We start from the raw sequence: 25,314 nt of genomic DNA, 5'->3' as shown, positions 1-25,314 counted from the left end.
GCTCTGCAGGGTCGCCTCGCAGTGGCGCGCAATTTTAACGGAGGGACCTATCCGGCCAACCCAAGCATACTCATACATCAAGAAGAAACTGATGTACAACACGCCGCGCGTAGTCGGCGCCCTGCGGTTACTCGCCAACAGCTTCACCCCAACGGAACTGAACGAGAAAGGGCATGCACTTTACCTCGAGTTCCGACCGGACGCACAGTGGGGCAAGAATGGTAGGGTGGATTATGACACCATCTTGGGTCTGAGGAAGGCTGAGGCTCATCGAGAACACCCCCTCGAGGATGTTAAACCTCCTATTCAACAGGAGGCGCTCCCAGGTCCAGCAGACGGGCAAGACAATGGACCAGAGCACAAGAGGGCGCGTGGTATGACACTCGAAGAATATGAGGAAATCCTGGACGCGGACGACACGTTCAATGGTGTTGACCCGGACGCCCTGGCCGCTCCGCATTAATGTTTGCTCCGCGCACTAGCATTGTTGGTGAAGGGCAAAGCATCATAGGGTATTATTGTGGGAGCTTAGGATTATCATGTAAATTATCTACACAACAACCGATGTAGTGGTAGTAATCACGACGCATTACTCCATCACTCCCGGGTGTGCCAGCTTATGCGCGGGACGCGCGCTCAGCTCAAGTTTTTGACGATGGCCGCAGTGAACTCTGACGTCGTTGCAGAACCTGAATATTTCAAGCCATTCAGCCTTCAGAAGAAATACATGATAGCTAGGGTACTGTAGACTCACCGCCCATGTCGGCAGTGCGGACCTTTCCACTGTTGATCACATCGAAGGTGGCGCTTGCAATGTTGTTCGCAAGACCATCGAGTCTGTCGTACAAAGTGGGGCTGAGCAGGCCACCAAGGAGGAATAAAGTGAAAACGCTCTTACCCCAGGTGTCTGAGCATCATGGTGGCACTGAGGATCATCGCTGCCGGGTTAGCACGGTTAGTACCCATGATGTCCTTAGCAACATGACGGCATCCGGGCTCAAATAGCGCGTAGTCCTGAATTACAAAATCATTAGTTCCAAATTGCAGACTCGGTCACAGGAAGATCTACTAACACGACCAACATTACACCCGGGCACGATTCCAGGACCGCCTACGAGGGCGGCACCGATGTTGGAGACGATGGCGCCGTACAAATTGGGCATGACCATAACATCGAACTGTGTTGGTCGTGCTACAAGCTGCATGGAGCTGAAAAATCACAAAAATTCAATAGCCAGAAAGCCGTGGGGAGCATCGAGCACGCACGTGTTGTCAACGATCATGTCGTTGAACTCGATGCCGGTGGTCTTGTACTCCTCCGCAACACGACGGAAGGTGTTCAGGAAAAGACCATCACCGAGCTTCATGATGTTGGCCTTGTGCACGCACGTGACTTTCTGCCGAAAGGAAGGAACGTTGGAAACTCGCGAATAGACGCGTTTTAGACAATGTTAGCACCTTACGGTTGTTCTTCAACGCGAAATCAAACGCGAATCTTGTGATGCGCTCAGCCTTAGCACGAGTGGAGACCTTCAAGCTTTCGACAACCCCTGGGTAGCTTTGGTGCTCAAGACCAGAGTATTCTCCCTCAGTGTTCTCGCGGATAATGGCAAAGTCGACATTTGAATGACGTGTAGGGAATCCAGGAAGAGATTTGCAGAGAACGACAGAGGCGTATATATCAAGTTGTTGACGCATGGCGACGTTCCACGAGATATGGCCGGACTGAGAGATGGGCGTGAAGAGGATGCCTTCACATAAAATTCAGTTCAGGCAATTAGACGCGAAAAAAGATACTCACCCTTGAGACCGACTCGGTTACGCCTCAAGCTCTCCATAGCCTGCTTGAAGAGCTCCTCACCGGAGGAGGACATGCCGGACACATTATACTGCTCCCATTCAATGGGAGCATTAACATGCTCGAAGATCTCCTTGACGGAGTCGGTGATCTCGTTACCAATACCGTCACCCGGGATCAATGTGACCTGCACAAGAGATGTCTCTTAACACAGGTGCTCCCCTTGCGAAGACTGACGCGTACTGTGTAGACTCCGCCATACTTGGTTGGCAGCTATGTATCATAGATCACGTTCAGTAGCCAGACGGGGCCGAGGCGGTATACACGACGCACGCGGTGAGTGACCCTCGGGAAACCTGCGGAAAGAGTGGTGGCAGTTCTCTGATGAACGGATTGGTGTGAGTTTTCGTGACTTGTGATAAAAACACGCACTGCATGAAGAACGGGACGGGCGGCCTCTGCGAGAGTATTGCGGAACATGGTGGACTGCACAAAACACCAACGGAGCCGGGAACGGAGGAGACTTGGAAATGGCTCGGGAGTAGAAAAAGTGATGTCGGCCGAACCGGGAAGGAAACGTGACCTGCCTCGAAGGTAATCACGCTGAGCCCTGTCGCCGAAGGCAAGGTGCAACAACTCTGCGTAGCAAACTGCACTGGCTTTCTGTGATATCGTTTCATTTCTCTGCCTATTTATTTCAATCTCTTCCTGCTCGACGCCCATTTACTCTCTGCCGCGTATTATACCTGAATCTCATGGAATTACAACAAGACGGAAAGCTCGCAGAAACCGTCTTCTACGACATCTCGGAGCGACTTCACCCACGTCCCAAACGCGACGTGTCTTTCTATCTGGTCTTGGTCGGAGCAGTTCTACCCATCTGGTTCATGGTACCGCTTTCATGGGCGTACGTGATCTATACTCTGCGGACCGGCCAAATCTGGGCATTGGGATGGTGTGGAAGGACTCTGTTCATCGCTGCGCTCTGTGAGGTCAGCGATCGCGTTCAATCGATCATTTGCGGAATGAAACTCATCTTGGCGTCTCAGGTATTCTTCAACGTGCACCACTGCGTGTTGGCATGGTACATTGCTCCTTCTTCTTCGCTTCCTCTGCACAGTCTTGGGGAACTTCGTTCTGCGTTTAAACGCATGTTACGCGCCGGCTTAGTTTCTTTACCTGAAGTTGGTTGTAACCATGAGCCGTCAAAATTAGCAAAGTCAACTATCAGCGACGACTTCATCCATCTGAGGTACGATGATCCCAGGGCGGTCGACTTCCGCAACTACTTGAGGACATGGCGAGAAACACATATCCTTGTGCATGATATCAGATACTGAGCAGCCGTGTTCTTAGGTTTGGCAAGGTGCCATGGTCATCCATACGCAGACACGAATTTTACGCCTGGTTGTACTGGTCGATTTTTAATGCACGCTTCACGTCCTTCGATCAAGTACCGGAACCACATCAACTCGCTCTTCGAGATGTTCTCCACATGATCGAGCTCCGTTCGGGCTCTACAATTCCCGAGGGGTCTAACCCGGCTGCAAAGCCAATCCTTCTCACATTGGATCCTGTTTGTGTGTATTCGCGACCTTTGGTGTGGTATGCAGGAGTTATGGTCTGCAACCTCCTCTCGCGAGTATATCTCATGACCCAGTGGGACGTAACGTTTGGCACATACAACGGTCTTGAGTGAGTCGCGTACCCATGGTTTTCAACATCGGCAGGCTCTGAACGTTGTTTCCTGGCCTGTGTAGCTACGTCCTGCGCGTGCCTCCACATTGGAGTTCCGCTACTGGACCTCGTCCTGTTGTTTTCCTCCACGGCCTAGGGCTCGGGCTGGCTCACTACCAACCCTTCATCTCACAACTCCTGCGATCACTGCCAAATCACCCAATACTTATTCCCTTACAGCCGCACATAAGCCAGCAGATTTTTCACCCGCATTATTTGAAGCCAATGAACAGGCGCGTCATGTCAGAGTGCCTCGCGGGGCTGATGAACAAGCTGGGCTGGGTCCGCTTGGAAGAGGGATGCCCCCAATCGCTTCCGAAGCCTCAACCTTACACTCGGAATGGGGAAAAAGTGACGCAGATGCAATCTCCCTTGGGTGTGACGATGTTGAGTCATTCCAAGTAGGTTAATTCTTATGTGATATCTCGACTTCATCGCTCAGTGCGTTGCAGTGGTTCGTTTGTGCACGCGTGGATGTTGAAGAGACATCCAGAGTTGATCACTCGTTCGTGTTTCGTTGATCCTGTCGCATTCTGCTCTTGGGAAGGAGGTATTTCCATTCGTAATTCCCGTCCTTATCGATCTATTCACTGACTATCGCGTCCCAGACGTGTGTTACAACTTCCTTTACCGTCCTTGCTCAACAGTAAGCATCAGCTTTTGCAACTGTTAAGTTCCGTATATGCCAATGCTCCGATATCAGGGAATCGACTTACTCATGAAATATTACGTCGGCACTGAGCTCGGCGTCGCCAACGTCCTACAGCGACATTTTGATTGGTATTCCAATTCGCTGTGGTACGAAGATATACCAAATGCGCTTGACCCCACGAAGACAATGTTCTTCCTCGGCGGAAAAGACTCTATCCTCAATGCTAAGGTTCGTTCATCGCTGGTGCCGCACGCGTAGTACCTGACACGCACCCTTGACAGCGTATCAAACGCTATCTCACAGAACATGGCGTGCTCAAAGGTCTCTGGTTTGAGCCTAACTTGCGCCATGGACAGATCCTACTTCCCAGTTCTCCCGGACATCATGCACTCCTCCGATGGCTACATAACCACGAAGTGCCCGTCGATGCACCTTCACTCTCTTAAGTTGTGCTCCATGCGTCCCCGATGTCCGAACCCTCTTCGTTACCTTGCTAAAATACACGATATCTCCATTTCTACGTTGTTGTAATTCGGTGATACCCTGCATATCGTCTGAAAGTACAGTATCTGTCGTCGTTGACATTATAGATGTAGATGCACCCGGATAATGATAGAGCTCCGAGTCCGTTGAATTTACAATCCACGAAATGCGCTAGTTTTTTGTAAGGCTTTTGCGGCCTTTGGTGGTCCTTATGTAAGTCGCGAGAAGTGCACTGAACTCGGGAGGCAGGTTTTCAGTGAGTAAAGTAAAGACGAATAGACCATCCACGCGGTTGAGCGCGTATTCAACGCCTCGACTTGTCTAATCCTCTAATATCCTTACATTGTTACTCAGACGTCTAGACTACCGCTGTCTTGCGCCGCAAGGAAACATGATGACCGCAGCGCCGGGAAAAGCTTCAGCGCATTTTTGCTCATCACATCCTCCAGAGCGATCGTACCGCGGCCATAATGATTGACGACGTTATTGGTAAACCATTCTGCCATGTCTGTGCTGACGGCTGGAAACAGATAATTAGCGAGAGCTTCACTCAGTAAACAAGAGTATGGATGCCTGGAAAATCAGTCCCGAACAAGATGTGGTCCGGTTCAACAAAAGTCTTCATGGCAGCGAGAGTGCTCTCGTGGGCACTCAACGCGGTCTCGTAGTAGAAACTCTTGAAGTCTTCCAGTATCTCTTCCCGCGTCAGCGGACAGCCCATATGCCTCGATAGCACGGCAACGCGAGGCGCAAGGGAGGGCGTGCTACCTCCGAGATGGGCGAGGATGATTTTCACGTCATGGAACCGCCGCTTTTTTCCCGTCACGACCAGGTGTGCGGCAGCCTTGAACGTTTCATTGGGTACCTTTGATGAGGATGAGTTTTGAATGCATTCTGAAGGGAAAAGACCGCCAACCTCTGTAATAGGAATTCCCAAAAACGGGTGGGGAAATGGAGTCGACGAAGGGGTCTGTGCACCGTGGAGGAAGACTACCGCTTTCCGTCTGTCGAGTTCCTCCCAAACAAGGTCATACCCATCGTCACCTATGTATGCTGCGAACACGAATGCAAGTGTAAGCCGTTTGAACTCACGCCAAATGGCAGTGCCGTACTAACTTGCGTTGTCACCTTCGCCATACGACGAGGCTACGATGACACCAAGGGCGCCCAGTTCGTCAATCGCAAATCGAATCTCCGACACCGCGGCTGCAAGACAAATTGAGTATCCTCTTCACGGAGAGGCTGTAGGCTTACTACCTTCCGAATCGTTGGGCTTAGGCAAGCAAGCAAAAAATCCGAAGCGCGACGGGTTCTCCTTACATATGCGCGCAGCCAGCAAGTTGAACTCCCGTGCCGCACTGCGGTTCTGAGGACCAATATCTCCTCCAGGAAGATACGGGGGCAGCGACAGGATGGCGAAGTCGATGCCCATCGCATCCATGGCTCGCAGGCTGACCACGGGCGTCCATGGCAAGTTTTCTGCAGGTGTCCGGAATCCGACCTCGGCGTTTCTCTGGGCTTTGTCCGATGCATCCAGAATGAAATGATGATGCACGTCGACGCGACGGAAGCAGTTGGTCTATAGAATAACCAGAGTAGAGTAAAACGAGTGTTGCAGAGTTGTTGATCCTCACCTGACGTTCTGCAGCAGACATTCTGGAGGCAAGCATTAGTTCGGAGCTAGTACAACTCGCAGACTCAGTGTGAAGGGTTGATGGATTCAGCATTTATATACCGCTACGAGCAAGCACTGCTAAGACTTGGTGTTCTCCGTAGCGCGGGTGACCCACGCACTACGCCGGGAAAATTGGTCACTCCAAGGGAAAAATTGGTCATTCCATGCGTTGCTATAACAAGGAATTGGGCATTGCGTAGCATATCAGTACTACTGGCTTTGCATGTACTTGTTACAGTCTGCGTTCAAATGAGAGGGTTTCACCGTAGTACACGATTTCGGAGTTACATAAGCACGTTGATCTCCGAGACGCGTCGAGTAGATCTGGTATAACACGACGCGACTGCCTCAGCCGGACTACACTCTCTGTAACACCCAAATTTTGCTCTAGTTATATGTTGTATCATCCCTTTTAATGTCAGAGTAGCTTCTACACCCATTGGGCTCAGTCAAATCCATCTCAAAGGTGCGGACTGTAGCAGCAATTCCGGTAAATCCACGCTACTCCTATCATCCACACGACATTGTAAGGTGTCCATGCTTGACCCACTGCACCCGCGGCCGGCATCATGGCCGGGGCATCCCTTCGGCATCAGTAAAATCGTGTACTACGGCTAAAGGGGCGCGTTTGAAAGCAGACCTATATCATCGGGATGATTTTGCAGTCTGCCTTTGGGAGACTAAACTGGGACCCATGCCGGTAATACACCACCACCACCGCCAAGGCTTTTCCCCGGGGCCGCCGGGCGCCCACCCAGGGGTTTTGGCGTGAAGCGCCAAAATCGTACCCAGGGGTTTTCTCGCCGACGCGTTGGCGAGAAGGTCTCATGCTCGATAACCTCCATCTTCTAGCCAACTGAAAGTCCATGCCCTCATGCGTGAAGATGCTAGACCCCATATTTTCCACCTCCCCCGCCTCGATGTTCGGCTGCTACAACGACACGCATACGCATGATGATTGCTGCGCCACCCCAGCCGCCATCAAACTCAACGCCTCCGCGGCACGCTTGTTGTGGAATCAGCGGGCATCAGGTAAGTAAAAACAATGTGTTCTTTGCCGTTTGTTCGTAATATTAACTGCCAAATCTGCTGCTCCGCTTTCGCCTGCGCCAAACCCTCTTTTCGGTCTTCCCCGGGCCATTGCACTTTGCACCGGGCCTCCTGCCACCTCGTGCGTGCTGTGGGACTCAAAACAAGTCCAGCTCGTTAAAGGCATGACGTGCGTACGCTCCTCGCATGTCCCTCAACACCAAGTTCGCCATCTCTTACCGTTTCTCCCCTCCTACCCTTTTCCGCACCCACATCGTGTCATCGTCCGTGCCGGGCCCTCTTGCTGTAGTGCACATGCAATGGAAATCAACACCAGTGCCCGACAGTGCTGTATACCACGCGCAGCTTTCCACGTTGGTCTCCCACCAATTTCTGCTGTTCCCCGCCTCCCTGTTTGTCGGTCGCCCTGCTCGCACGCTTATTGCACTCATCTGTCCTTACGCCATCCATGCTCTTGTTCAGCGGCCGATTGTATCTGGGATGCACCACTCCATATTTCCCCACCTGTAATATCTCTTCCCCTCCCGCCTGCCCTGTTTAGATTATGCTCTGTATTGTTTTATTTAGTACAGAATATATATTTTAATTTGCTTCTGATCAGGAATTTGGAACCTAGATATGCATATAAGAAATCAGAATGGCTCATGGCCCTGGTGTATCGAGGTTAGGGTCAGATTAGTCCAAGTCACGCGTAGGACCAATTTTGGTCCGGGCCCTTGGTGTGGAGTCCCCCACTGGCAAAGGCACTTAGGTAGTACTTAGCTAGCTACACTGCTTCAACCTTCGTAACTCAGGATATCAGTATCTGACTTGGCATGGCGTTGTTGCCGTTCTCTGGTCGATACATGAGTGTCTACTGTATGACTAGGAGAACGTCCAGGTGGGGTCGGGGTATGGTGTGTGTATCTTGAGAGGAAAATAGTAGATAAAAGTAATGTGTAGATTGTGTCGTGCAGGGTGTGGGGTGGGTTGAGGTGTTCCTCAGTGTCGTAACACATGTATCATGGCACACATTGAATAAGTTATAAAGAGAGGGGAAATGCATAGGAAAGAAAAAGAGAAGCGTGGTTTGTCGACGTGTGTGGAGGGGGAACGATACTTCGCTGTGCATCTAGTACTGTGAGGGAGCTTCGTAGCGGCTCGCTGTCGTCGTCGCCATCGTTGTTGGCAGGGTCGTCTTCGTTGTCGCTGGTGTCCCCCTGCATTTTGTCGGTGTTGTTGTCCTGTATGGGTTCCTCCTCATCCTCCCATCTGGCGAGCCGAGCCTCTGCTCGCTTCTCGCCTGTCTTCGTCAAGGCCCCACTCAGTGTCCGAGCGCATCGATCCCGGCTGGCGTGCCGAGGATCGGTGTAAAGGGGAGCGAACCACAATTAATATTAGTCAATTCGAGGGCCATGTTGGACACTTGTGTACATGGCCAATATTTCCGGATATGCGCACACGTCAAGTCTCGAAACACGCAGATTTCCTTATGCTAGTCTTGTGGTAAGAGATCGTTCTCAAATCCCTTCATGCTGTACATGTATACAACTGCTTTTACTTGCCTCCACCTTTGCACCTAGGCTACTTGAAAAACTGCGCGCACACCTCCGAATCCCAGCTGACGAACTGACCACTGAGAGACTGAGGTGCCCCGAGCGACAGCGCAGCAGCGACATATCCAGATTCTTCGGGTTTCACCAACGTATTCTCAGCGTGACGATCAATGAATTTTTTGTAATCATCTTCCTTCATGTGGGCTTCGCCCTGCCCTCTCACGACTGCTTGCATCTATGATGATTTTGAACATAGGATCCAGTCATACGGAGGATGGCGAGGTACGCACTTCTGTATCGACCGCACCTGGTCGAAGTGCAACGCAAACGACGTCTGGCTCTTCCTGTGCAAGAGTCCTAGAGGAATGAAACCAAAAAAATTTACCAGACAAGTCTTGACCGCCACCATGTAAGCACGAACCTGCATAAACTGTTCATCGCCGCCTTGCTCGTGTTATACGGACCCCAGCCAGCCACGTTGCCAGTCGCAGCACTAGAGCTTACGAAGACCACTCTACCTCCTAACTCACTCTTGCGCAACACAGGCAGTGTGACTCGGAGAGTGGTTACCAGGGAGAAGAAATTGACGTCAAACAATTCCTTCCATCCGTCCAAGGGGATTGAAGGGTCAGAAATCTTCCCCATGGGGGTCAAAGTTCCCGCATTGAGAATGAGCCCATCCAGATGGCTGAACCTCTTCAATGTGAGATCAACTGCATTGGACACAGCAGATGCGTCTATTCTGAACCATGATTCGATTCAATCGACTGGGCAGGAAGAAAAGCAGACGTTCACTGACACGCTGCCCTGAAAGATCAGAAGCGAATGGTTGTATGTCTTGGCGAGCTCCAGGAGTTCGGGAGTCTCGGATCGCTGGAGAGTAGCAACGTTTGCCTGAAATTCCTCGAGCAAAATCTTGGTGATTGCGAGTCCTATCCCTCTGCGACAAGAGTTTCAGTCACGTAGGGACAGTGAAACTGATCGACGGTAATGCACTTGGACGCTCCAGTGAGGAAGACCACAGGTGTACGCGACATCGTCTTGACGCTGAAGAAGGACCCGCGTGAACGTGCACGAATAACAATATTGAGGGGCAAGTGGCAGAAAGATATTTGAGCGTATTTGTGTAGATCCAAATATCGTGCCGACCAACTCCGCGCCAGCGAATCGGTTCTCCTTCCGCCTCTTTCCTCTCCCCCGTCGTCCACATCCATCTTCTCCCCAAAATTATGGCCTCCAGAGCAGCTTTCTCCCGTATTGCCCCCGCCCTCGTCAATGCTCGTGCAGCGACGCCATTCGCAACGCGTCGCGCTGTGCTCATCCGCGGATATGCCTCCGCGACTGAACACACCGTAGGTCACTCTCTACCGTTGGAAAACAGTCTGAATGATACCCAATTACATATGACTGTAGTTGACCGTTCGCGATGCCCTGAACGCGGCATTAGAGGAGGAGATGTTGCGAGACGAGAAGGTCTACATTATCGGGGAGGAAGTCGCACGCTACAACGGTGCTTACAAAGTACGCGTCCCTGTCGCGATACCGCGCAACGTCCGTATCTCATATTTCATTAGGTTACCAAGGGACTTCTGGACAAGTTTGGTGAGAAGCGAGTCGTAGATACTCCCATTACGGAGATGGGTTTTGCAGGTCTTGCCGTTGGTTCTGCGTTTGGTGGTCTGCGACCCGTGTAAGTCACCCCGGTGGATGTTGAAGTCGGTTCTCATCAAATCCGCAGTTGCGAGTTCATGACCTTCAACTTCGCCATGCAGGCCATCGACCAGATTGTCAACTCAGCCGGAAAGACACATTACATGTCTGGCGGCTACTTGCCATGTCCAATCGTTTTCCGTGGTCCGAACGGTTCGGCTGCCGGTGTTGCAGCACAGCATTCACAGGACTTCTCGGCGTGGTACGGTGCCATCCCTGGCCTGAAGGTCGTTAGCCCATGGAATTCCGAAGACTGCAAGGGTCTGCTGAAGGTACGCAACTGCGAAGGTTCGTGTGAATCGTGCTCATTCATTGTCTGCTAGGCAGCTATCCGGGACCCCAACCCGGTCGTGTTCCTCGAAAACGAGATGATGTACGGTGTCAGCTTCCCTGTATCTGCGGAGGCGATGTCGGACAACTTTGTCCTACCCATCGGCAAGTGCAAGGTCGAGCGCGAAGGCAGTGACGTCACCATTGTCGCACATAGCAAGATGGTCACTCTCAGTCTCGAGGCTGCGGACGAACTCGCGAAGGAAGGCGTCCAGGCTGAGGTCATCAACTTGCGCAGCATCCGTCCACTTGATATCGATACGATCAAGGCCTCGGTCAAGAAGACGAACAGGTGCGTGCCACGACGGCGCTATCTGCCCTGTGTCGCTTATCGGTTTGGTAGACTTCTTATCGTCGAGGGTGGCTTCCCTGCCTTCGGTGTTGGCAGTGAGATCTGCGCTCGGATCGTCGAGAGTGAGGCGTTCGACTACCTCGATGCACCGGTCGAGCGTATCACTGGTGCTGACGTCCCTACTCCCGTAAGTAGCTACCGCGTCTGCATTGAGAACACATTTTCTGACTTTGGCTTTGGCGTAGTACGCAGCCAACCTTGAGGCTTTGGCCTTCCCCGACACCCCTCTCATCGTCAAAGTGGCTAAGCGTGCATTGTACAGGAGCAACTAAGCTTCTACATATGACTCTGTAGGTAGAAGCTGTGTCTCGCTCATACTCGAATATCTTGCCGGGTTTTCTAGACTGCCTCTATGAATTGACCGCATTGGCCGAAGCTCTAAGTTCTAACCATCTAATCCTACAATTGTACAATTTGCCAGGGCTGTCCCTTTACCTGCGAACACTTTCCTTGATGGTATCTGCCACGCCGCCTACGCTAAGATTGCCTTAAGTTTGAGGCCGACTCACTTTTTGTGCCCCAGACGGTCCCGCACGCTGCAAAGCAGACTGGCGTTCCACGCCTAATTTGTGCAAGATTTCTCGGTACATGATCATCAGGGCTCCTTTCCAAGGAAGGCTCCAATACGATTTCCATTGAAGTCGGTAGCTGTGGCTTCGAGCAGGCAAAGCTGGCCGTGCTAGCCAACCTCTATATCGAGCACTTTGTGCGCTGCTGCGAGTTCTTACTCGCAGCAAAGGGTTGCACCCCTCGACTATCAAGCCATTCTTCCAGGCCATCGTTCAATAACAGGAAGGAATTCCTGAAATGGTTACTGGAGGAAGCCCCGCAAAATCATGCAACAGCAAGGGTGAAGGCCAGTTGAAGGAGTAGTTTCTCTGTGTACTGCCTCATTGTGTCTTTAAGCTCTCATCCGCGACGATTATCGCTGTGTCGTGACTGGTTGTTACGATCGGCCGTATGCTGTGGAGATGGACTTCTTAAAGGAGAAAGTCCGAGTGAATCCTGATATCCTCTCATACCTCAAAATTCCTGTCGTATTTTACCCCGAGTCCACGAACTCCGGTATATCTGGGAAGAATATCGAAGGAGACAAGGTATGTCTCTCCAAAGGTTCTGTTGAGAAAAGATGATGCTTACGGGCAGCATACTGTGAGTATGCTGCTACTGTTTGGACTGTAATAGAGCGCTTCGGAGGAGTCCGCGTTCGCGAAGGGCTTGATGGTGTAAAGGTAAATGTTCTGTACAACATCATGACCATTGGAGTCGACAAGCACGAAATGTTTGTCTATTTGTTGTTGTGGTTCGAGAAGACGGTAAGAGTAGTCCAGCCACATGGCCAAGATGATTGACTGACCTCTTGTCCCAGGAAACACCCAATCGCTATAAGACAACCGCTACTGAAGATTGGCTGCTCCGGGGTATCCAAAAGTTCGTCACGTTCAGCACTACTGACCCCGTCAATTTGCCGGTTCCATCTCCAGCCTTACATGCCGCATGTGCCCGGGTTGTCCTTCTCTCAATCGCAGGAGAGTACATTGATAAGATCTTCAGCGGATACGCGGTACTGGCTAATAACGGGTCGTCTGCCGAAGTTCAGCGATATGCGCTAGCGTCATCCCTGTCCTCGGATGTTACGGTAAATTGAGGGTGTTCTAGCCGTTGAGGTCTTAAGGTAATCTTGTCTGTCATGACCTTATCCTGCCTGTCTTCTCGGCTACTTTGTCCAAGTATACGAGATTCTCACCGCACTAGATTTGTATTTCAAGTTGTAAGGCTAGCAGTATCTCGGATTATTCCGCGCCTTTGTCCCTTCCTTTCTTTATCATGATCATTGCTGTGTACTTTGGAAACATATGACTCTTTCGATTGTTTGAAGGCGCTGGCAGGGGCTTTCTATATATCAAGAGAGCGTTACTTGCAGTCGAGATGCTGTGAAATTTCGGCGGGGGGTCGCCGTTACCCCATAGCCCACGAGTCTGCCACCATCCAATAATTTATGATACCCAACTTTGCACCGCTCGATAAATTGTTGAATAAGTTATCACAGACTGCGGAGGCGGATCCGCACAGCATTCGCGTGGGCGTCTAAGCCTTCGCAGTCGGCTAGCGTGGCTACGACGGGGCCGAGCACCCTCAGCCCGTTTGCACTGACCTCCTGTGAAGTTATGTGTTTCTGGAAGGAGAGTGTATTGACTCCGCTAAACTGGCGAGCATAGCCATTTGTCGGGAGCGTGTGGTTAGTGCCGGACGCGTAGTCGCCGCAGCTATGTGTGATCCAATTCAGTAGATGCTTCGGAGTACAGGGTGTACGACGCACCTTTCAGGGGAGTACGGACCCACGAACACACTGCCTGCGTTATCTACCGAAGCGAGGAGCCCCTTCGCGTCCTTCACGTGCAAGATTAAATGTTCCGGGGCGTAGTCGTTGGAGAACCTGATCGCGTCCTGCTCAGATTTCGTCTTCACGATGATGCTCTTCGCGATCGACTCGCGCACGATCCCGACACGCGGCAGGGCATGCGCCTGGGAGTCGACCGCGGCCTCGATCGCAGACACTTCCGCATCGGAGAGATTGACGGCGACGAGGACGACCTGAGAGTCCACGCCGTGTTCTGCCTGAGAGAGAAGATCGGCTGCGACGAAGGCAGGGTTGCACGTGCTGTCCGCGATAACCTGAGACCAGTGGTGTGAGTCGCTGCGGAAAAGAAGGCTCAAGTTACTCACCAACACTTCGGAGGGGCCTGCAGGCATGTCAATTGACACCAACGCATCGGTATCGTTCTGCACGAGCATCTTCGCAGCGGTAACCCACTGGTTGCCCGGGCCAAAGATCTTGTCGACCTTCGGAACCGTTTGCGTGCCATATGCGAGCGCCGACACCGCTTGAGCGCCACCTGCCTTGAGGATCGCGGATGCACCTACGAGGTGTGCTACATACATCACCTCAGGGGAGATACTACCATCGGTGCGCGGTGGCGTTGCAATGACGACCTCCTTGCAGCCCGCAACTTGCGCAGGTATACCGAGCATCAGCGCAGTGGAGGGAAGAATCGCAGTGCCTCCAGGCACGTACAGACCCACACGCGCGATCGGCCGCGAGAAGCGAGAGCAGAGCACGCCCGGCATCGTCTCGACGGTCATGGTGGACTGCTCCGCCTGCGCAGCATGGAACTTGTAAATGTTTGCATACGCGATGTCGATCGCTTCCTTCACGGACGCGTCGAGCTGCATCGACTCTGGAGGGAAGGGCGGAAAGAGTACGGTCGAAGACAGCTGCACCTTGTCGAACTTGGCTGTGAGCTCGAGCAGCGCGGAGTCGCCGCGGATGCGCACATCATCCACAATCGGCTTCACCTTTGATATCATCTCGTCAGACTTGAGGACAGGTCGGCGGAGCAGTTTAGCACGCTCCTCCGAGGTCGTCGAGGAGATATCAAAGGTGCGCATGCGGATGGCTGCGCTCGTACCTGCGGGTTCCTTCTCAACAATTGACGCTGGAGCAGGCTTCTGCGCAGCTATTTCATCCGAAGGCTGCGACGCCTTGACCCATTGCTTCTTCGCATTGCCGGGGCGGCGCGTAACCTTCTTCGACTTGCTGTCCAGGGACCGTTCAATGTCAGCAATGCTCACACCCGCTGCAACGCAGCGTGTGAGCGCGAAGTAGAGGAGATCGGCCGCTTCGAACGCAACTCCTTCCTTCGTTTCGGCGCGGCACAACTCGTCTGCTTCCTCCATGATTTTCGAGCTGAGAAGGTCCGGGTCCTTGAACAGCCGCTGAGTGTAAGAGCCCTCCGGCGCGGACGACAGTCTGGATTGCAGCGTCTTCTCTAGGGCAGACAATCCGCTGGTCTCCCCGAAACACGACGGGCGGCTGAGGTGACAGAAACCTGCGCCGTTCTGGATGACGCTAAACTCCAGGGCGTCGCAGTCGCAGTCGAGGCGGATACTGACGACGTCCTGCGTCGCTCCCGATGTTTCGCCCTTCCGCCAGAGGCCGTGTTTCCGCGACTGATAGACGCCCTTGCCAGTGGCGATGCTCTCCTTGATGGACTCTGTAGACGAGTAGACGAGGCCCAACGAACGGCCCCCTTCGAGGTGAGAGGCGACGACAGTAGGGAAGAGACCGTCTGGACGATCTGAAACGAGAGGGGCGAGAAAGGCATCGCCAACGTTGATGTGAGACTGCGAAGAAGGCTCCAAGGTGAGGAGAGAAGTGGGTAAGACTAGAGTTGCACCCGCAGCGAAGAAGGCGCGGATGGTGGATGGGGTAGGAGGGGTACTCGCAACGGCAGGGAGAACGTGAATGGCAGAGCCAGAGAAGAAACGCGATACGGAAGTCACGAAATCGACATCGAGGGAAGGGCTCTTGATGAGGACGCCGGAGACACCGTTGCGGACGGTGTCGGAGACAGCGCTGACGCTCCCTACGTCAAAGAGCAGTAGCAGGCGATCTGCAGGCAAGGCTTCTATAACTTCCTTTGCATAGGCGAGAGGGACGATGACCTTTTCTGCACCCCCGTCGAGCCAAGAGGTGATCTCGTCGAGGTTGGGGGGTGAGTCATGATCGAGCAAAATCAAGCGTTTGGCGTTTCCGGGAAGGGGTGTGGTGGACGCGGTGGATGCAGGAACGATGATGGGTGCTATGCGGATCAGTGCTCGCAGGAGAGCACTGTCCGCAGCAGCAGGCTCGAGCAACGGCACGAAAACCGACATGATGGACTTTCTGCCTACAGTAATGCAATATTTCTCCGATCTCATGTCATTTCCCTCAGATCTAACCGCCCATCTCGATCGACCTGCTTGAAGAACCCACATAGGTTTGGATACGTTCTGGTCGTTTGTGGCCTTGTAGTGTAGCGGTCTTATCACTCGAGATTCTGATTTGGGATGTTCTCGAAACCCAGGTTCGAGTCCTGGCAAGGCCTTACCATGTGCGACACATTATCCATTTTTGGCTGTCGTCTGTTTGATTGCTTTGTCTCCCAAAGATCATTCCTTTCAGTCTGACCTCGAGATTTACGCAGGTGTTGGAGCAGCGGTTATCCAAGGCGGGTGTCCGCTGCATGAGGCAGTTGCATTATTGCCAGTGGCATTAACTGACTCCGGTGCGAATGCGATAGTTAACCGTGCAAGGGCTTCCCTTTGTACGAGGAGAAGCTGTGACCTGCCGCAGCACCTGCGCATATGACCGAATCGAATTCTCGACGCGTCAACAATGGAAAACACGAGTGGCTTCCCTTGTAATCGATTGGACCAACTGAAAAGAATCAAGCAATCCCGCAGCCGACCTCCTACTTAAACGGCCTCGTCCCTTTTCTTCCTCCCATTTCTCTCTCACTCACTTTCATCCTCTCAATACACATCCTCCCGAATCATGCCTCCTCGCGCTGCTCGTGGTGATAGAGGCGGCCCTCCTCGAGGTGGCCCTCCTCGACGCGGCCTGCCTCAGGGTGCCGCTCCCCCTGCTGGTGGCGGCGGTCTTCCTGACACCAGTAGCCATGTTACCACCATAGGTGTGCGAAGACCTGCATTCGGCACCAGCGGCCGCAAGATCTCTGTGTGGACCAACCATTTCAAGGTTGATATCCCTGAAAGTGTCATTCAACACTATGACGGTGCGTGTTTCCAACTCATGAATCCACGTGAACATGCATCTGATACTGCATCCTTTCAGTCGGTATGTGGCGTCTTCATTTGCACGTTTGGTCGCGATGTTGACATTCTGCCCAGTCATTTCGCCCTCCGAGAAGACCCTACCTGCAAGATTGAACATGGAATTGATTGCCAAACTTCAGAACGTGGTCGCACCGGAGATATTCACCCCGCGTGCCGTATACGACGGTCGGAAGAATCTCTTTGCTGTCAGACAGCTCCCTTTTGGCGAGAGCGGAGCCCGGGAGGTGCGCCACATCTGCCCATCAACTGCTCTTCTCATCAGCTCATTCACTGTCCATAGTTCGATGTATACGTTGGTGATCCTCCATCGCAGGCCCAGCAATCAAAGCCAAAGGACGGTAAAGATCCCGCGAAAGGACCAAAACCTTACAAGATCCGACTTAAGTGGGTCGCATCTATAAATCCTGAGTACGTGGTGCCTTTTCTCCCGCGAGACTGGTCATAAACCCATGGACTATCAGAGTGCTTGCGAGGTTTCTGCAAGGGAAGCAAAGTCACGACAACGACGTCCTGACGGCCATCACTGTGCGTCTCTTCATTTCGTGCAACATTTCATATTCATGTCTTCTCCATAGGCTCTCAACGTGGTCATTCGCATGGAGCCGACGCTGAAATATCCCTTCAATGTCAGGTCCTTCTTCACGGATGCTGAAAGTCAGAACATCGGCGGGGGTATTACGTTGTGGCGCGGATACTTTCAATCCGTTCGCCCAGCTGTCGGCAAAATGCTAATTAACGTCGACATCAGCACCGCAACAATGTACAGGACGGGTAGTCTGATCGACCTCTGCCTAGAATTCTTCAACAGACAGGGTCAAGACCCAAATCTTCTTGCCCCTGCTCGTGGTCTACCTGAACGCCAACGGGTTCAATTGCAGCGATTCGTATCCGGAGTCAGAATTGTCACTCGCAATCCGAACAATCTATCGGAAGTTATGACTCGGTCTCCCCGCGTGGTAAAGAGGTTGAGCTCAGCGGGTGCCAATGCTCTAACCTTTACGCTCCGCGACACGGGGACGATGTCAGTCGAACAATACTTCAAGCGGACATATAATTATGACTTGAAGCATCCTGAGGTCATGTGCGCGGAGGTGAGGTTGTTTCTCCTGAAGGTGGTAGATTGTGGCTCAATACATCCCAACAGGTTGGTTCGGGTGCCTTGATTCCGCTCGAGCTGTGCGTGGTCCCAAAGGGTCAAATCATGCGAAAGCAGGTTCCGCCAGAGAAGACGAAGGATGTTCTTGGATTTGCCACCAAACGGCCCCAGGACCGCCTGGACAGTATCAAGAGAGGCCTCAGCGTACGTCTGCCTTTTCGCTTTGCCGCGATCTTGCACTCATTCTTCTACCACTATGTATATAGGTTTTGTCCTATGGCCAGTCCGAATATGTTAGAGTAAGTCATTTTGCACCCCATGACCAAAGCATGATCTCATGTGTATCTTAGCACTTCGGCATGCATGTCGAACCGAATGCTACGCCACTAAGCTTAACCGCGAGAGTCCTTGTCGCGCCTGCTCTCAAATATGGAGGGGGCAGCAAGTACGCTGTGATGGTACGCCCTACATATACTGTCCTCCGCAGTCACTTATCGCCACTTTTCTGCTGACAGCAACCGAAGGATGGCGCATGGAACATGTATGCTTTTACAACATATCAATAAATCTCTTGCTAAACATGCATCTAGGAATGGCCAACGTGTCTATCGACCAGCTACTGTCGACCGTTGGGCGGTTGTCGTTTATGCCACGAAAAGACAATACACGCCGGACCACGCGCAAGGGATGATCAAGGATCTGATAAGCAGCATCGTTGCCGTAGGTTAGTGCCGCGTCTGTTCAATCAGCGCTGCTTCGGCTGATGCCTCGTAGGTATGGGCGTCAACGAACGGGATCCCTTAGTTTTCTACGAGAATGCGCAAGGAAATATCGCAGACGTCAGTTCGTCCCAGAATGTGATATGATGCGCTGCTGATCGTGTTTCCTGTGCACAGCAACTGAAGGCCGCGGGACGTGCTTGCGTTCAAAAGAATAAGCAGCAACCCCCGAACATGCTCGTTGTCGTTCTTCCTGAAGGGGCAACGGACGTCTACACCGCAGTCAAGCAGTAAGTTTTCTTCGATTAGGCAACCTACTGTGTACTGATATGCTTGCAAGCTTTGGTGACGTCACAGTAAGTCTGATCCAGGAACGTATGGATTGCGTCTGACTTTTTCTGCAGCAAGGTATTGCCACGCAGTGCTTGAAAGCGAACAAGTGTATGAGAGCTTCCCCCCAATATTATGCGAACGTTTGTCTCAAGTGAGTTCTCCTTCACCGTCGCTGCAGACACGTCCCAACCGCTTGCAGGATTAATGTCAAGCTCGGTGGCATCAATACCATTCCCGATCCTCGCTCCGTTTCCATCTTGACGGACCCGGCAAACCCAACGATCGTTATGGGGTCAGTTTTAACGTTCGATTCTGTGGGATGCCTTCCGTTAATACTCTCTCCTAGTGCCGATGTTATCCATCCGGCGCCTGGAGCCGACGGACGACCCTCTTTCACTGCTCTGGTGGCGAATGTCGATTCCGACTCCGCCAAGTATGTTGCGGACTGTCGCGTGCAGACCTCTAGACAGGAGTTGATTGAGGACCTCCAGGAAATGAGCAAAGTAGGCTGGCTTGCATCTGTTGCTTTTCTCTTTCATCTGAATAACGACGGCGATTATAGCGCATGCTGAGTATGTACATGCACTATCGCAGGACCACGGAGAAGAGGGATAAGAACATCGCGCCGAGGCGTATCATTTTCTATCGCGGTAAGTCTTACACTCACCGTCGGAACCTAAACCATATACAGAGTCGACTCATCTCCGTCAACAGACGGTGTCAGCGAGGGTCAATTTAAGCAAGTATTGGACAAAGGTGCGTTTAGATGATTTTCTGATCGATTACAGTCTCTGATTGCGCGCGGTTCCGAACGTCAGAGTTACCTCTGTTGAAGGGTGAGTCTTCTGTAATTACTTGCGCGATGGTGAACTGTACTGACATCGTAGTACAGCGGCGTGCCAAGAGCTTAAGATTAACCCTACTATCACATTGGTGGTCGTCGGCAAACGTCATCACGTCCGGTTCTTCCCTCAGAATGCCGCTGATCGCGACAAGACCGGGAATTGCCCCGCTGGAACTGTCGTGGACCAGGAGGTTGTCAATCCTCTCGAGTTCGACTGGTATCTTCAGAGCCATGCTGGGTTGTTGGGTACTTCTCGCCCGGCCCACTACAGCGTCTTGTACGACGAAAACAAGTTCACGTGAGAAGGACTAGTCGCGTTGTCACCTTCCCATTCTGACTGCTGTCCCAGCCCGGATGGTTTGCAAGCACTCTCGTTCGCATTGTGCCACGTCTACGCACGTTCCACGCGCTCTGTCTCCATCCCGGCGCCCGTCTACTGTAAGTCATCGAGATTCAATTGAAGTAAGTTTCAGCTGATCGTTCGCGATCTAGATGCCGATATCGTGTGCGCACGCGCGAAGAACCACTACGACCCGAACGGTGGCTTGGACCTCTCAGAGTCCGGAACTCACACTGGCGACGCGGACAGGCAATTGCAGGCATTTAAGGCCGGATTCAAACCGCTGCACAAGAACATGGCGTTTGTAATGTATTTCTCGTAAATGAGTCGGCTTGTTAGGCTACACGATGATGGTCTCATTTCCTCTATTTGTCTGTTTGCCCTATACCACGTCACATCTTGCTGTCGCGTCGTTGCTGTACACTCTACCATGTTGTAATTTGTACATTTGTCAGTTATAGGTCAATCCATCATGATTATGCGTTGCTGATCTGCGCAAGGTACCGGCAGCTACCGTTAACGGACTTCAACGCATGTTCGAACACCTTACCTTAGCGATTGTTTCTCAACCGAATGTGAGTTTGAGGGCCCGCGTTCTGCACTACTCTAAATCTCGTCGTCACGCAGAGGCAGACTTGCAGGTAGAGGGGCTGTCAACGCGTGGCAGCCGCACTCGCACAATTTGACGCTGAACGCGAGGAGCATATGTACTCGGTCTTCAAATGCTGTCTGAGCGACAGTCACTGCGACCTTCACGATTGCGGTTTCCGGTCTGTTTCTGGCTGCTCTTCGGCGGGTGGTAACAGACTGCATGTTTGTGTGAGTTCGTGCACGCATTGGGGGCGTGGCGTGTTGTAACACGCGTCCAACAACTTGGCAAACAGTTCATATCCGGGTCGGTGGTACCAGACCTGTTCTCGCAGCCTCGCTTCTCTCTGACGTGTTTTTTTGTAGTACAAGCCCGTGGCGCAGTCATGCGCATAAAGAAACGCGTTCGGGCTTGGAGGTCCAATATCATTGTGGGCCGGGCGGCTTGGCCAACTTACGATCATATATATAAGTACGCGCCTCTGACCGTCCTCTGCGCCGTGCCCCATCATTCCAAGACTTTCTCCCCTCAGTGTCTCCAACGATGCCCTCCCGTCGCAATATGAGCTGGAGAAAGCCGGTACCCAAACTGATCCCTGATCCCCCGCCACAGTCGGCATTCTTCAGCAGGTCCACGCTGACACGTTTCTCAGCATCATACGTCAACAAGGACGTGCCTCCTGTAAGACCGTTTTCATTGCTATGTGTTGCTGAATCCTAGATCGTTCACGGATATTTACCGCCGTAGTTACCGACTGAATGGCACGAGAATGTTGAACACGCCACGGACCAGGAAAAGCGACATGCCTTGTACATTACTTCAGAAGGTGAATCGCAGCCTGATGAGGAGCCTGGTAGCCTATATGCCTCGAGTGAAAATGTCGCCACACGAGCGGCGGCAGAACTGAGTGACGTTCCGGTACGCCGAACCTCATCATATCACTGCAGTCTCTCACGTTCACTTACTTCAGTGTCACTCTGCATCAAAAGAAATTGACTACGACGTTGATGTTCCCGCATCGCCACCCTCTCATAGCATGAGAGCACATCGCTCATTGCCTCATGTACGTAACGTAGGCATGATTGATGGACGGCCTCACGATTGACGTCTTCCAGATATATCGTCCACCTACTCCGCCTCGCCCGGGAAGACATGCAAGACGTTCTGCGGAAACTCTGGAACCGCATTGCTTGGTCTCCCCTAATGTACCAAGTCACCCTGTGTGTATCGGTGCGGTTAATTGCTTTTCTTTGCTACTGAACCTGTCCCTGCTAGGTGTATCCACTTCTCAATCCATGCAACTACGATACCACTTCGAATTTCTCTGCGCTGATGTCGCCTCACATGTCATTTGAGGCCACCTATTCCCGGGAGGAATTCCCTCCCCCAGCCGGAGTCTCTGAGGTAGTCAAGAGTGGCAAATCACACAGCCGACGGTTCTCGTCTGTCGGCCTCGCGAAAGTGGATTCCGGTCCGCGGCGGTGCGGAGACACTTTCGCCAGTATTTGGGGAGACGTCAAGGCTCTGGGAGGTTACGTTCGCGTCAAAATCAATCATATGCTGAAGTCCGACAATGCGACAGCACAAACATGCTAATTTATTCATGTGAGCGGTGATGTATGTTTTGATATGCATGGACCTCTACGCAACCAGTCATGTAGCCTTTAGTAGCATCATGTATTTTTATGACATTCAAAGGTTCATGCACTCCTTTTTTACTCTCGAGAGGTGGCGCCAAAGTGACGGGGCCTGCATCCGGAAACACGTTCTCTGCGGTCATCTGTAATTAGTATTCGTGGCTCCAACCATGTACGCGCCTCTGAGCATGCACTAGGTCGCATCCTGCTACTCTTCCCTTCAGAACCCTCGACAACATCGCTGGGGCCAGTCACTACACACTGCTGCGAATGGCTGCAAGCAGTAGCCATTCTTCTGCCCGCGATGTCTACGAAGCCAGCCTATCGGGCGCCCAGGACCGCCCGTTCCTCCCCCGGTTGAGGTCAGACCCACCTATTAATCCACCCATATGTCACAGCCTACGAGAGTTTCGTGCACGCGAAACGCCCGAAGAAAAAGAGAAACGCCTGCGGAAACTGTGGAGACGGCTCCCTGAATGGAATCGCCCCCGAGGTCTAGACGATGAAGCAGTCGCAACGGCATATCCTGTGCAGGAGGGAGGTTCACTAACAGCTGAGAGTGCAAAGAGATTAGAGGAGATGTACGACGACGAACTCCTGGGTCGATGTGGTGGCCATACCGCAGGATTTCTGCATCGGAATATCTCATGGAGGGACTTTGAGAAATATGCGGATGCGAAGGAAGCTGGTGTGTTCTGCTCATACCATGTACAAGGCTACAATTGATGTGTTTGGGTGTAGAACTATGGCATATTTTTCATGACGAGCTGGATTTGGACGGCAACGGCCACCTCGATGGCGAAGAAGTCTCGTTGGCGTTGACAAAAGCTGGTGGGTCCAAGAGGATCCATTCATGACTGAACCGTGGCTATGAGCGTGCTCATTCTGTTTGCCAGGAATATCCTTGTCACCTTCTACATTGGCGGAATTCATGACATTTCTTACGTTCTCTCCGCATTCGCATGCCATCAGCTTCCCGGAATTCAGAGATTTCCTACTGTTACTGCCTCGCAAAGCCTCCCCAGCCGAAATTTTCCGATACTATGAAGTCAAGAAGTTCATGGGTGATGACGGAAGGGGAGCTGCCCGTGTAACGATGGAAGGTAATCATTGGTCTCCTTTTGAAGTATATTGCCCGATGGCCTAACTTCTAAAAGGCGATGTCACCTTGAGCGCGGAGGATATGGCCACTACAAAACCCCACCCAGCTGTTATGCGAGAAGTCGTGATTACACCCATAGACTACCCAAACCCCATTCCAGAGGAGGAAGATGACGATGATGATGACTTGATGGAGGAGGAAGAACCACAAGATCGAATCGAAATTCCAATGGCAGCCAAGTTTCTCCTTGCAGGAGGCATGGCTGGCGCTGGTAAGCGGACAAATAAATCCACGCGACATATCCGCTGAATAGAATCGTAGTGTCGCGGTCGTGTACAGCTCCCTTTGATCGTCTGAAAATCTTCCTCATCACACGTCCCCCAGACATGGGTGGTCTATCACTGAGCCCTCAGGCACCAGTTCGTGGTGTCAGAGCAATCGGTGGCGCGATTGCTCGTATCTACGCTGAAGGTGGTATTTTTGCGTTCTGGACAGGCAATGGACTCTCAGTTCTCAAGATTCTTCCTGAATCTGCTATCAAATTCTTCTCCTATGAATCATCCGTTAGTCTGTTGTACTGCTTCTAGGCCATTCACCAACGTATGTCGCCCCTAGAAACGCATGTTCGCGAAGTACTGGGACAAGGTCGATGATCCAAGAGATATCAGCGGCGTCAGTCGTTTTCTCTCCGGGGGCATTGGAGGAATAACCAGTCAACTGAGTGATTGATTTTCCTTGCCGGTCTGACGTTCTTGAATGACATGTTTCGGCAGGCATTTATCCGATAGAGACATTGAAGGCAAGCTGTCTACTTCGCGGCGATTTCGATTCCTCATATTCAGATACGGGTAGACCCAAATGATGAGCAGCGCAGGAGCACCCAAGCAGGCTTTACTGTCGACCGCCCGTCGTGTCTGGGGTTTGGGCAAATTTCGCGCATTTTATCGAGGCCTGACCGTCAGTTACATCCTATTGACAATGTCCTGTGCGTCTACTGATCTGTCAACAGATTGGTCTGATCGGTGTTTTCCCGTACGTCCGTGGGTGTGTCCTGATGATGTATCTCATTCCCTCCGTAGATATTCCGCTATCGATATGAGCACGTTTGAGGGACTCAAGTTGGCTTATCTGCGATCCACCGGCAAAGAGGAGCCTGGCGTTCTAGCTCTCTTAGCCTTTGGCAGCGTGTCCGGAAGCATCGGGGCAACAAGCGTTTATCCCATCAATCTGGTGCGGACGCGTCTGCAAGCCTCGGGATCATCTGGCCATCCTCAGCGCTATGCTGGTATCCTAGATGTCATCCAGAAAACCTACGCGCGGGATGGCTGGCGTGGCTTTTACCGCGGTCTTTTTCCCACATTAGCAAAGGTCAGAATTACCCTCGTTGCCGTAGAGGCTTACTGGACAATGGTATGTCTAGGTGGTCCCTGCAGTGTCCATCTCATACCTTGTATACGAGTCGAGCAAGAGGAGGTGAGTATCTTGTGCTGAGCTATTTGCATTACGCGGAACTCACGTTGAGAGTCCAGGTTGGGCGTATAGCTACTGTCTGTTCCGCTTTCGACGTTTGATTATTAGATGCATATGTTCTGACGATTATACCTACTATTATGTACTGTGCGGACCCTTCGTAATATCAGTACTAATGACAAG

At 52.1% G+C, this 25,314-nt stretch overlaps 11 protein-coding genes and 1 non-coding gene across 12 annotated transcripts; 8 read left to right on the top strand and 4 right to left on the bottom strand.

The window, feature by feature from the left end:
• Nucleotides 1-91: 91 nt before the first annotated feature.
• On the top strand, nucleotides 92-463 carry SCP_0209100 (hypothetical protein; the record flags this gene model as incomplete). Its single annotated transcript, XM_027754821.1, has 1 exon — nucleotides 92-463. One exon carries the CDS (start codon nucleotides 92-94, stop codon nucleotides 461-463), a length of 372 nt encoding a protein of 123 aa, XP_027610622.1.
• Nucleotides 464-636: 173 nt separating this feature from the next.
• SCP_0209090 (Isocitrate dehydrogenase [NAD] subunit 1, mitochondrial) lies at nucleotides 637-2,278 on the bottom strand (the record flags this gene model as incomplete). Its single annotated transcript, XM_027754820.1, has 10 exons — nucleotides 637-689; nucleotides 755-837; nucleotides 899-1,014; nucleotides 1,074-1,209; nucleotides 1,267-1,397; nucleotides 1,459-1,751; nucleotides 1,802-1,985; nucleotides 2,042-2,071; nucleotides 2,132-2,179; nucleotides 2,231-2,278. 10 exons carry the CDS (start codon nucleotides 2,276-2,278, stop codon nucleotides 637-639), a joined length of 1,122 nt encoding a protein of 373 aa, XP_027610621.1.
• A 275-nt stretch (nucleotides 2,279-2,553) lies between these two features.
• SCP_0209080 (hypothetical protein) lies at nucleotides 2,554-4,633 on the top strand (the record flags this gene model as incomplete). The annotated part of the gene is made up of 8 exons (XM_027754819.1): nucleotides 2,554-2,790; nucleotides 2,848-3,098; nucleotides 3,155-3,493; nucleotides 3,559-3,936; nucleotides 3,988-4,085; nucleotides 4,144-4,181; nucleotides 4,239-4,415; nucleotides 4,469-4,633. 8 exons carry the CDS (start codon nucleotides 2,554-2,556, stop codon nucleotides 4,631-4,633), a joined length of 1,683 nt encoding a protein of 560 aa, XP_027610620.1.
• A 587-nt stretch (nucleotides 4,634-5,220) lies between these two features.
• Nucleotides 5,221-6,325, bottom strand: SCP_0209070 (Decarboxylase yanB; the record flags this gene model as incomplete). The annotated part of the gene is made up of 5 exons (XM_027754818.1): nucleotides 5,221-5,535; nucleotides 5,587-5,723; nucleotides 5,787-5,876; nucleotides 5,925-6,249; nucleotides 6,305-6,325. The coding sequence occupies 5 exons, from the start codon at nucleotides 6,323-6,325 to the stop codon at nucleotides 5,221-5,223; spliced, it is 888 nt and encodes a 295-aa protein (XP_027610619.1).
• A 2,633-nt stretch (nucleotides 6,326-8,958) lies between these two features.
• Nucleotides 8,959-9,967, bottom strand: SCP_0209060 (Uncharacterized oxidoreductase; the record flags this gene model as incomplete). Its single annotated transcript, XM_027754817.1, has 5 exons — nucleotides 8,959-9,165; nucleotides 9,221-9,287; nucleotides 9,352-9,672; nucleotides 9,730-9,870; nucleotides 9,927-9,967. The coding sequence occupies 5 exons, from the start codon at nucleotides 9,965-9,967 to the stop codon at nucleotides 8,959-8,961; spliced, it is 777 nt and encodes a 258-aa protein (XP_027610618.1).
• A 192-nt stretch (nucleotides 9,968-10,159) lies between these two features.
• Nucleotides 10,160-11,594, top strand: SCP_0209050 (Pyruvate dehydrogenase E1 component subunit beta, mitochondrial; the record flags this gene model as incomplete). The annotated part of the gene is made up of 7 exons (XM_027754816.1): nucleotides 10,160-10,282; nucleotides 10,344-10,451; nucleotides 10,505-10,620; nucleotides 10,669-10,912; nucleotides 10,964-11,262; nucleotides 11,314-11,449; nucleotides 11,508-11,594. The coding sequence occupies 7 exons, from the start codon at nucleotides 10,160-10,162 to the stop codon at nucleotides 11,592-11,594; spliced, it is 1,113 nt and encodes a 370-aa protein (XP_027610617.1).
• Nucleotides 11,595-12,293: 699 nt separating this feature from the next.
• SCP_0209040 (hypothetical protein) lies at nucleotides 12,294-12,970 on the top strand (the record flags this gene model as incomplete). Its single annotated transcript, XM_027754815.1, has 3 exons — nucleotides 12,294-12,419; nucleotides 12,480-12,638; nucleotides 12,692-12,970. 3 exons carry the CDS (start codon nucleotides 12,294-12,296, stop codon nucleotides 12,968-12,970), a joined length of 564 nt encoding a protein of 187 aa, XP_027610616.1.
• A 396-nt stretch (nucleotides 12,971-13,366) lies between these two features.
• SCP_0209030 (Histidine biosynthesis trifunctional protein) lies at nucleotides 13,367-16,038 on the bottom strand (the record flags this gene model as incomplete). The annotated part of the gene is made up of 3 exons (XM_027754814.1): nucleotides 13,367-13,589; nucleotides 13,643-13,998; nucleotides 14,050-16,038. The coding sequence occupies 3 exons, from the start codon at nucleotides 16,036-16,038 to the stop codon at nucleotides 13,367-13,369; spliced, it is 2,568 nt and encodes an 855-aa protein (XP_027610615.1).
• A 129-nt stretch (nucleotides 16,039-16,167) lies between these two features.
• SCP_t0209020 lies at nucleotides 16,168-16,250 on the top strand. Its single transcript is given in 2 exon segments — nucleotides 16,168-16,206; nucleotides 16,216-16,250. It is a non-coding gene; the product is annotated as a tRNA-Gln (tRNA).
• Nucleotides 16,251-16,699: 449 nt separating this feature from the next.
• On the top strand, nucleotides 16,700-20,655 carry SCP_0209010 (Protein argonaute; the record flags this gene model as incomplete). Its single annotated transcript, XM_027754813.1, has 23 exons — nucleotides 16,700-16,940; nucleotides 17,000-17,002; nucleotides 17,056-17,225; nucleotides 17,282-17,409; nucleotides 17,463-17,526; nucleotides 17,577-18,092; nucleotides 18,146-18,301; nucleotides 18,364-18,396; nucleotides 18,448-18,555; nucleotides 18,613-18,638; nucleotides 18,688-18,821; nucleotides 18,872-18,936; nucleotides 18,994-19,106; nucleotides 19,157-19,172; nucleotides 19,221-19,300; nucleotides 19,349-19,441; nucleotides 19,496-19,652; nucleotides 19,712-19,799; nucleotides 19,864-19,905; nucleotides 19,968-19,985; nucleotides 20,042-20,291; nucleotides 20,343-20,431; nucleotides 20,486-20,655. The coding sequence occupies 23 exons, from the start codon at nucleotides 16,700-16,702 to the stop codon at nucleotides 20,653-20,655; spliced, it is 2,760 nt and encodes a 919-aa protein (XP_027610614.1).
• An 810-nt stretch (nucleotides 20,656-21,465) lies between these two features.
• SCP_0209000 (hypothetical protein) lies at nucleotides 21,466-22,518 on the top strand (the record flags this gene model as incomplete). Its single annotated transcript, XM_027754812.1, has 5 exons — nucleotides 21,466-21,603; nucleotides 21,670-21,840; nucleotides 21,893-21,985; nucleotides 22,038-22,142; nucleotides 22,198-22,518. The coding sequence occupies 5 exons, from the start codon at nucleotides 21,466-21,468 to the stop codon at nucleotides 22,516-22,518; spliced, it is 828 nt and encodes a 275-aa protein (XP_027610613.1).
• A 311-nt stretch (nucleotides 22,519-22,829) lies between these two features.
• SCP_0208990 (Calcium-binding mitochondrial carrier SAL1) lies at nucleotides 22,830-25,203 on the top strand (the record flags this gene model as incomplete). Its single annotated transcript, XM_027754811.1, has 11 exons — nucleotides 22,830-23,247; nucleotides 23,301-23,390; nucleotides 23,456-23,662; nucleotides 23,717-23,932; nucleotides 23,983-24,224; nucleotides 24,277-24,333; nucleotides 24,514-24,618; nucleotides 24,671-24,693; nucleotides 24,741-25,029; nucleotides 25,082-25,134; nucleotides 25,191-25,203. The coding sequence occupies 11 exons, from the start codon at nucleotides 22,830-22,832 to the stop codon at nucleotides 25,201-25,203; spliced, it is 1,713 nt and encodes a 570-aa protein (XP_027610612.1).
• Nucleotides 25,204-25,314: the final 111 nt, after the last annotated feature.

Source organism: Sparassis crispa (genome assembly GCF_003851025.1).
Source record: "Sparassis crispa DNA, contig_000001F, whole genome shotgun sequence".
Lineage (NCBI taxonomy): Eukaryota > Fungi > Basidiomycota > Agaricomycetes > Polyporales > Sparassidaceae > Sparassis > Sparassis crispa.
The sequence above is the reverse complement of the archived record's forward strand: the minus strand, read 5'-3'. Positions and strand labels throughout refer to the sequence as shown.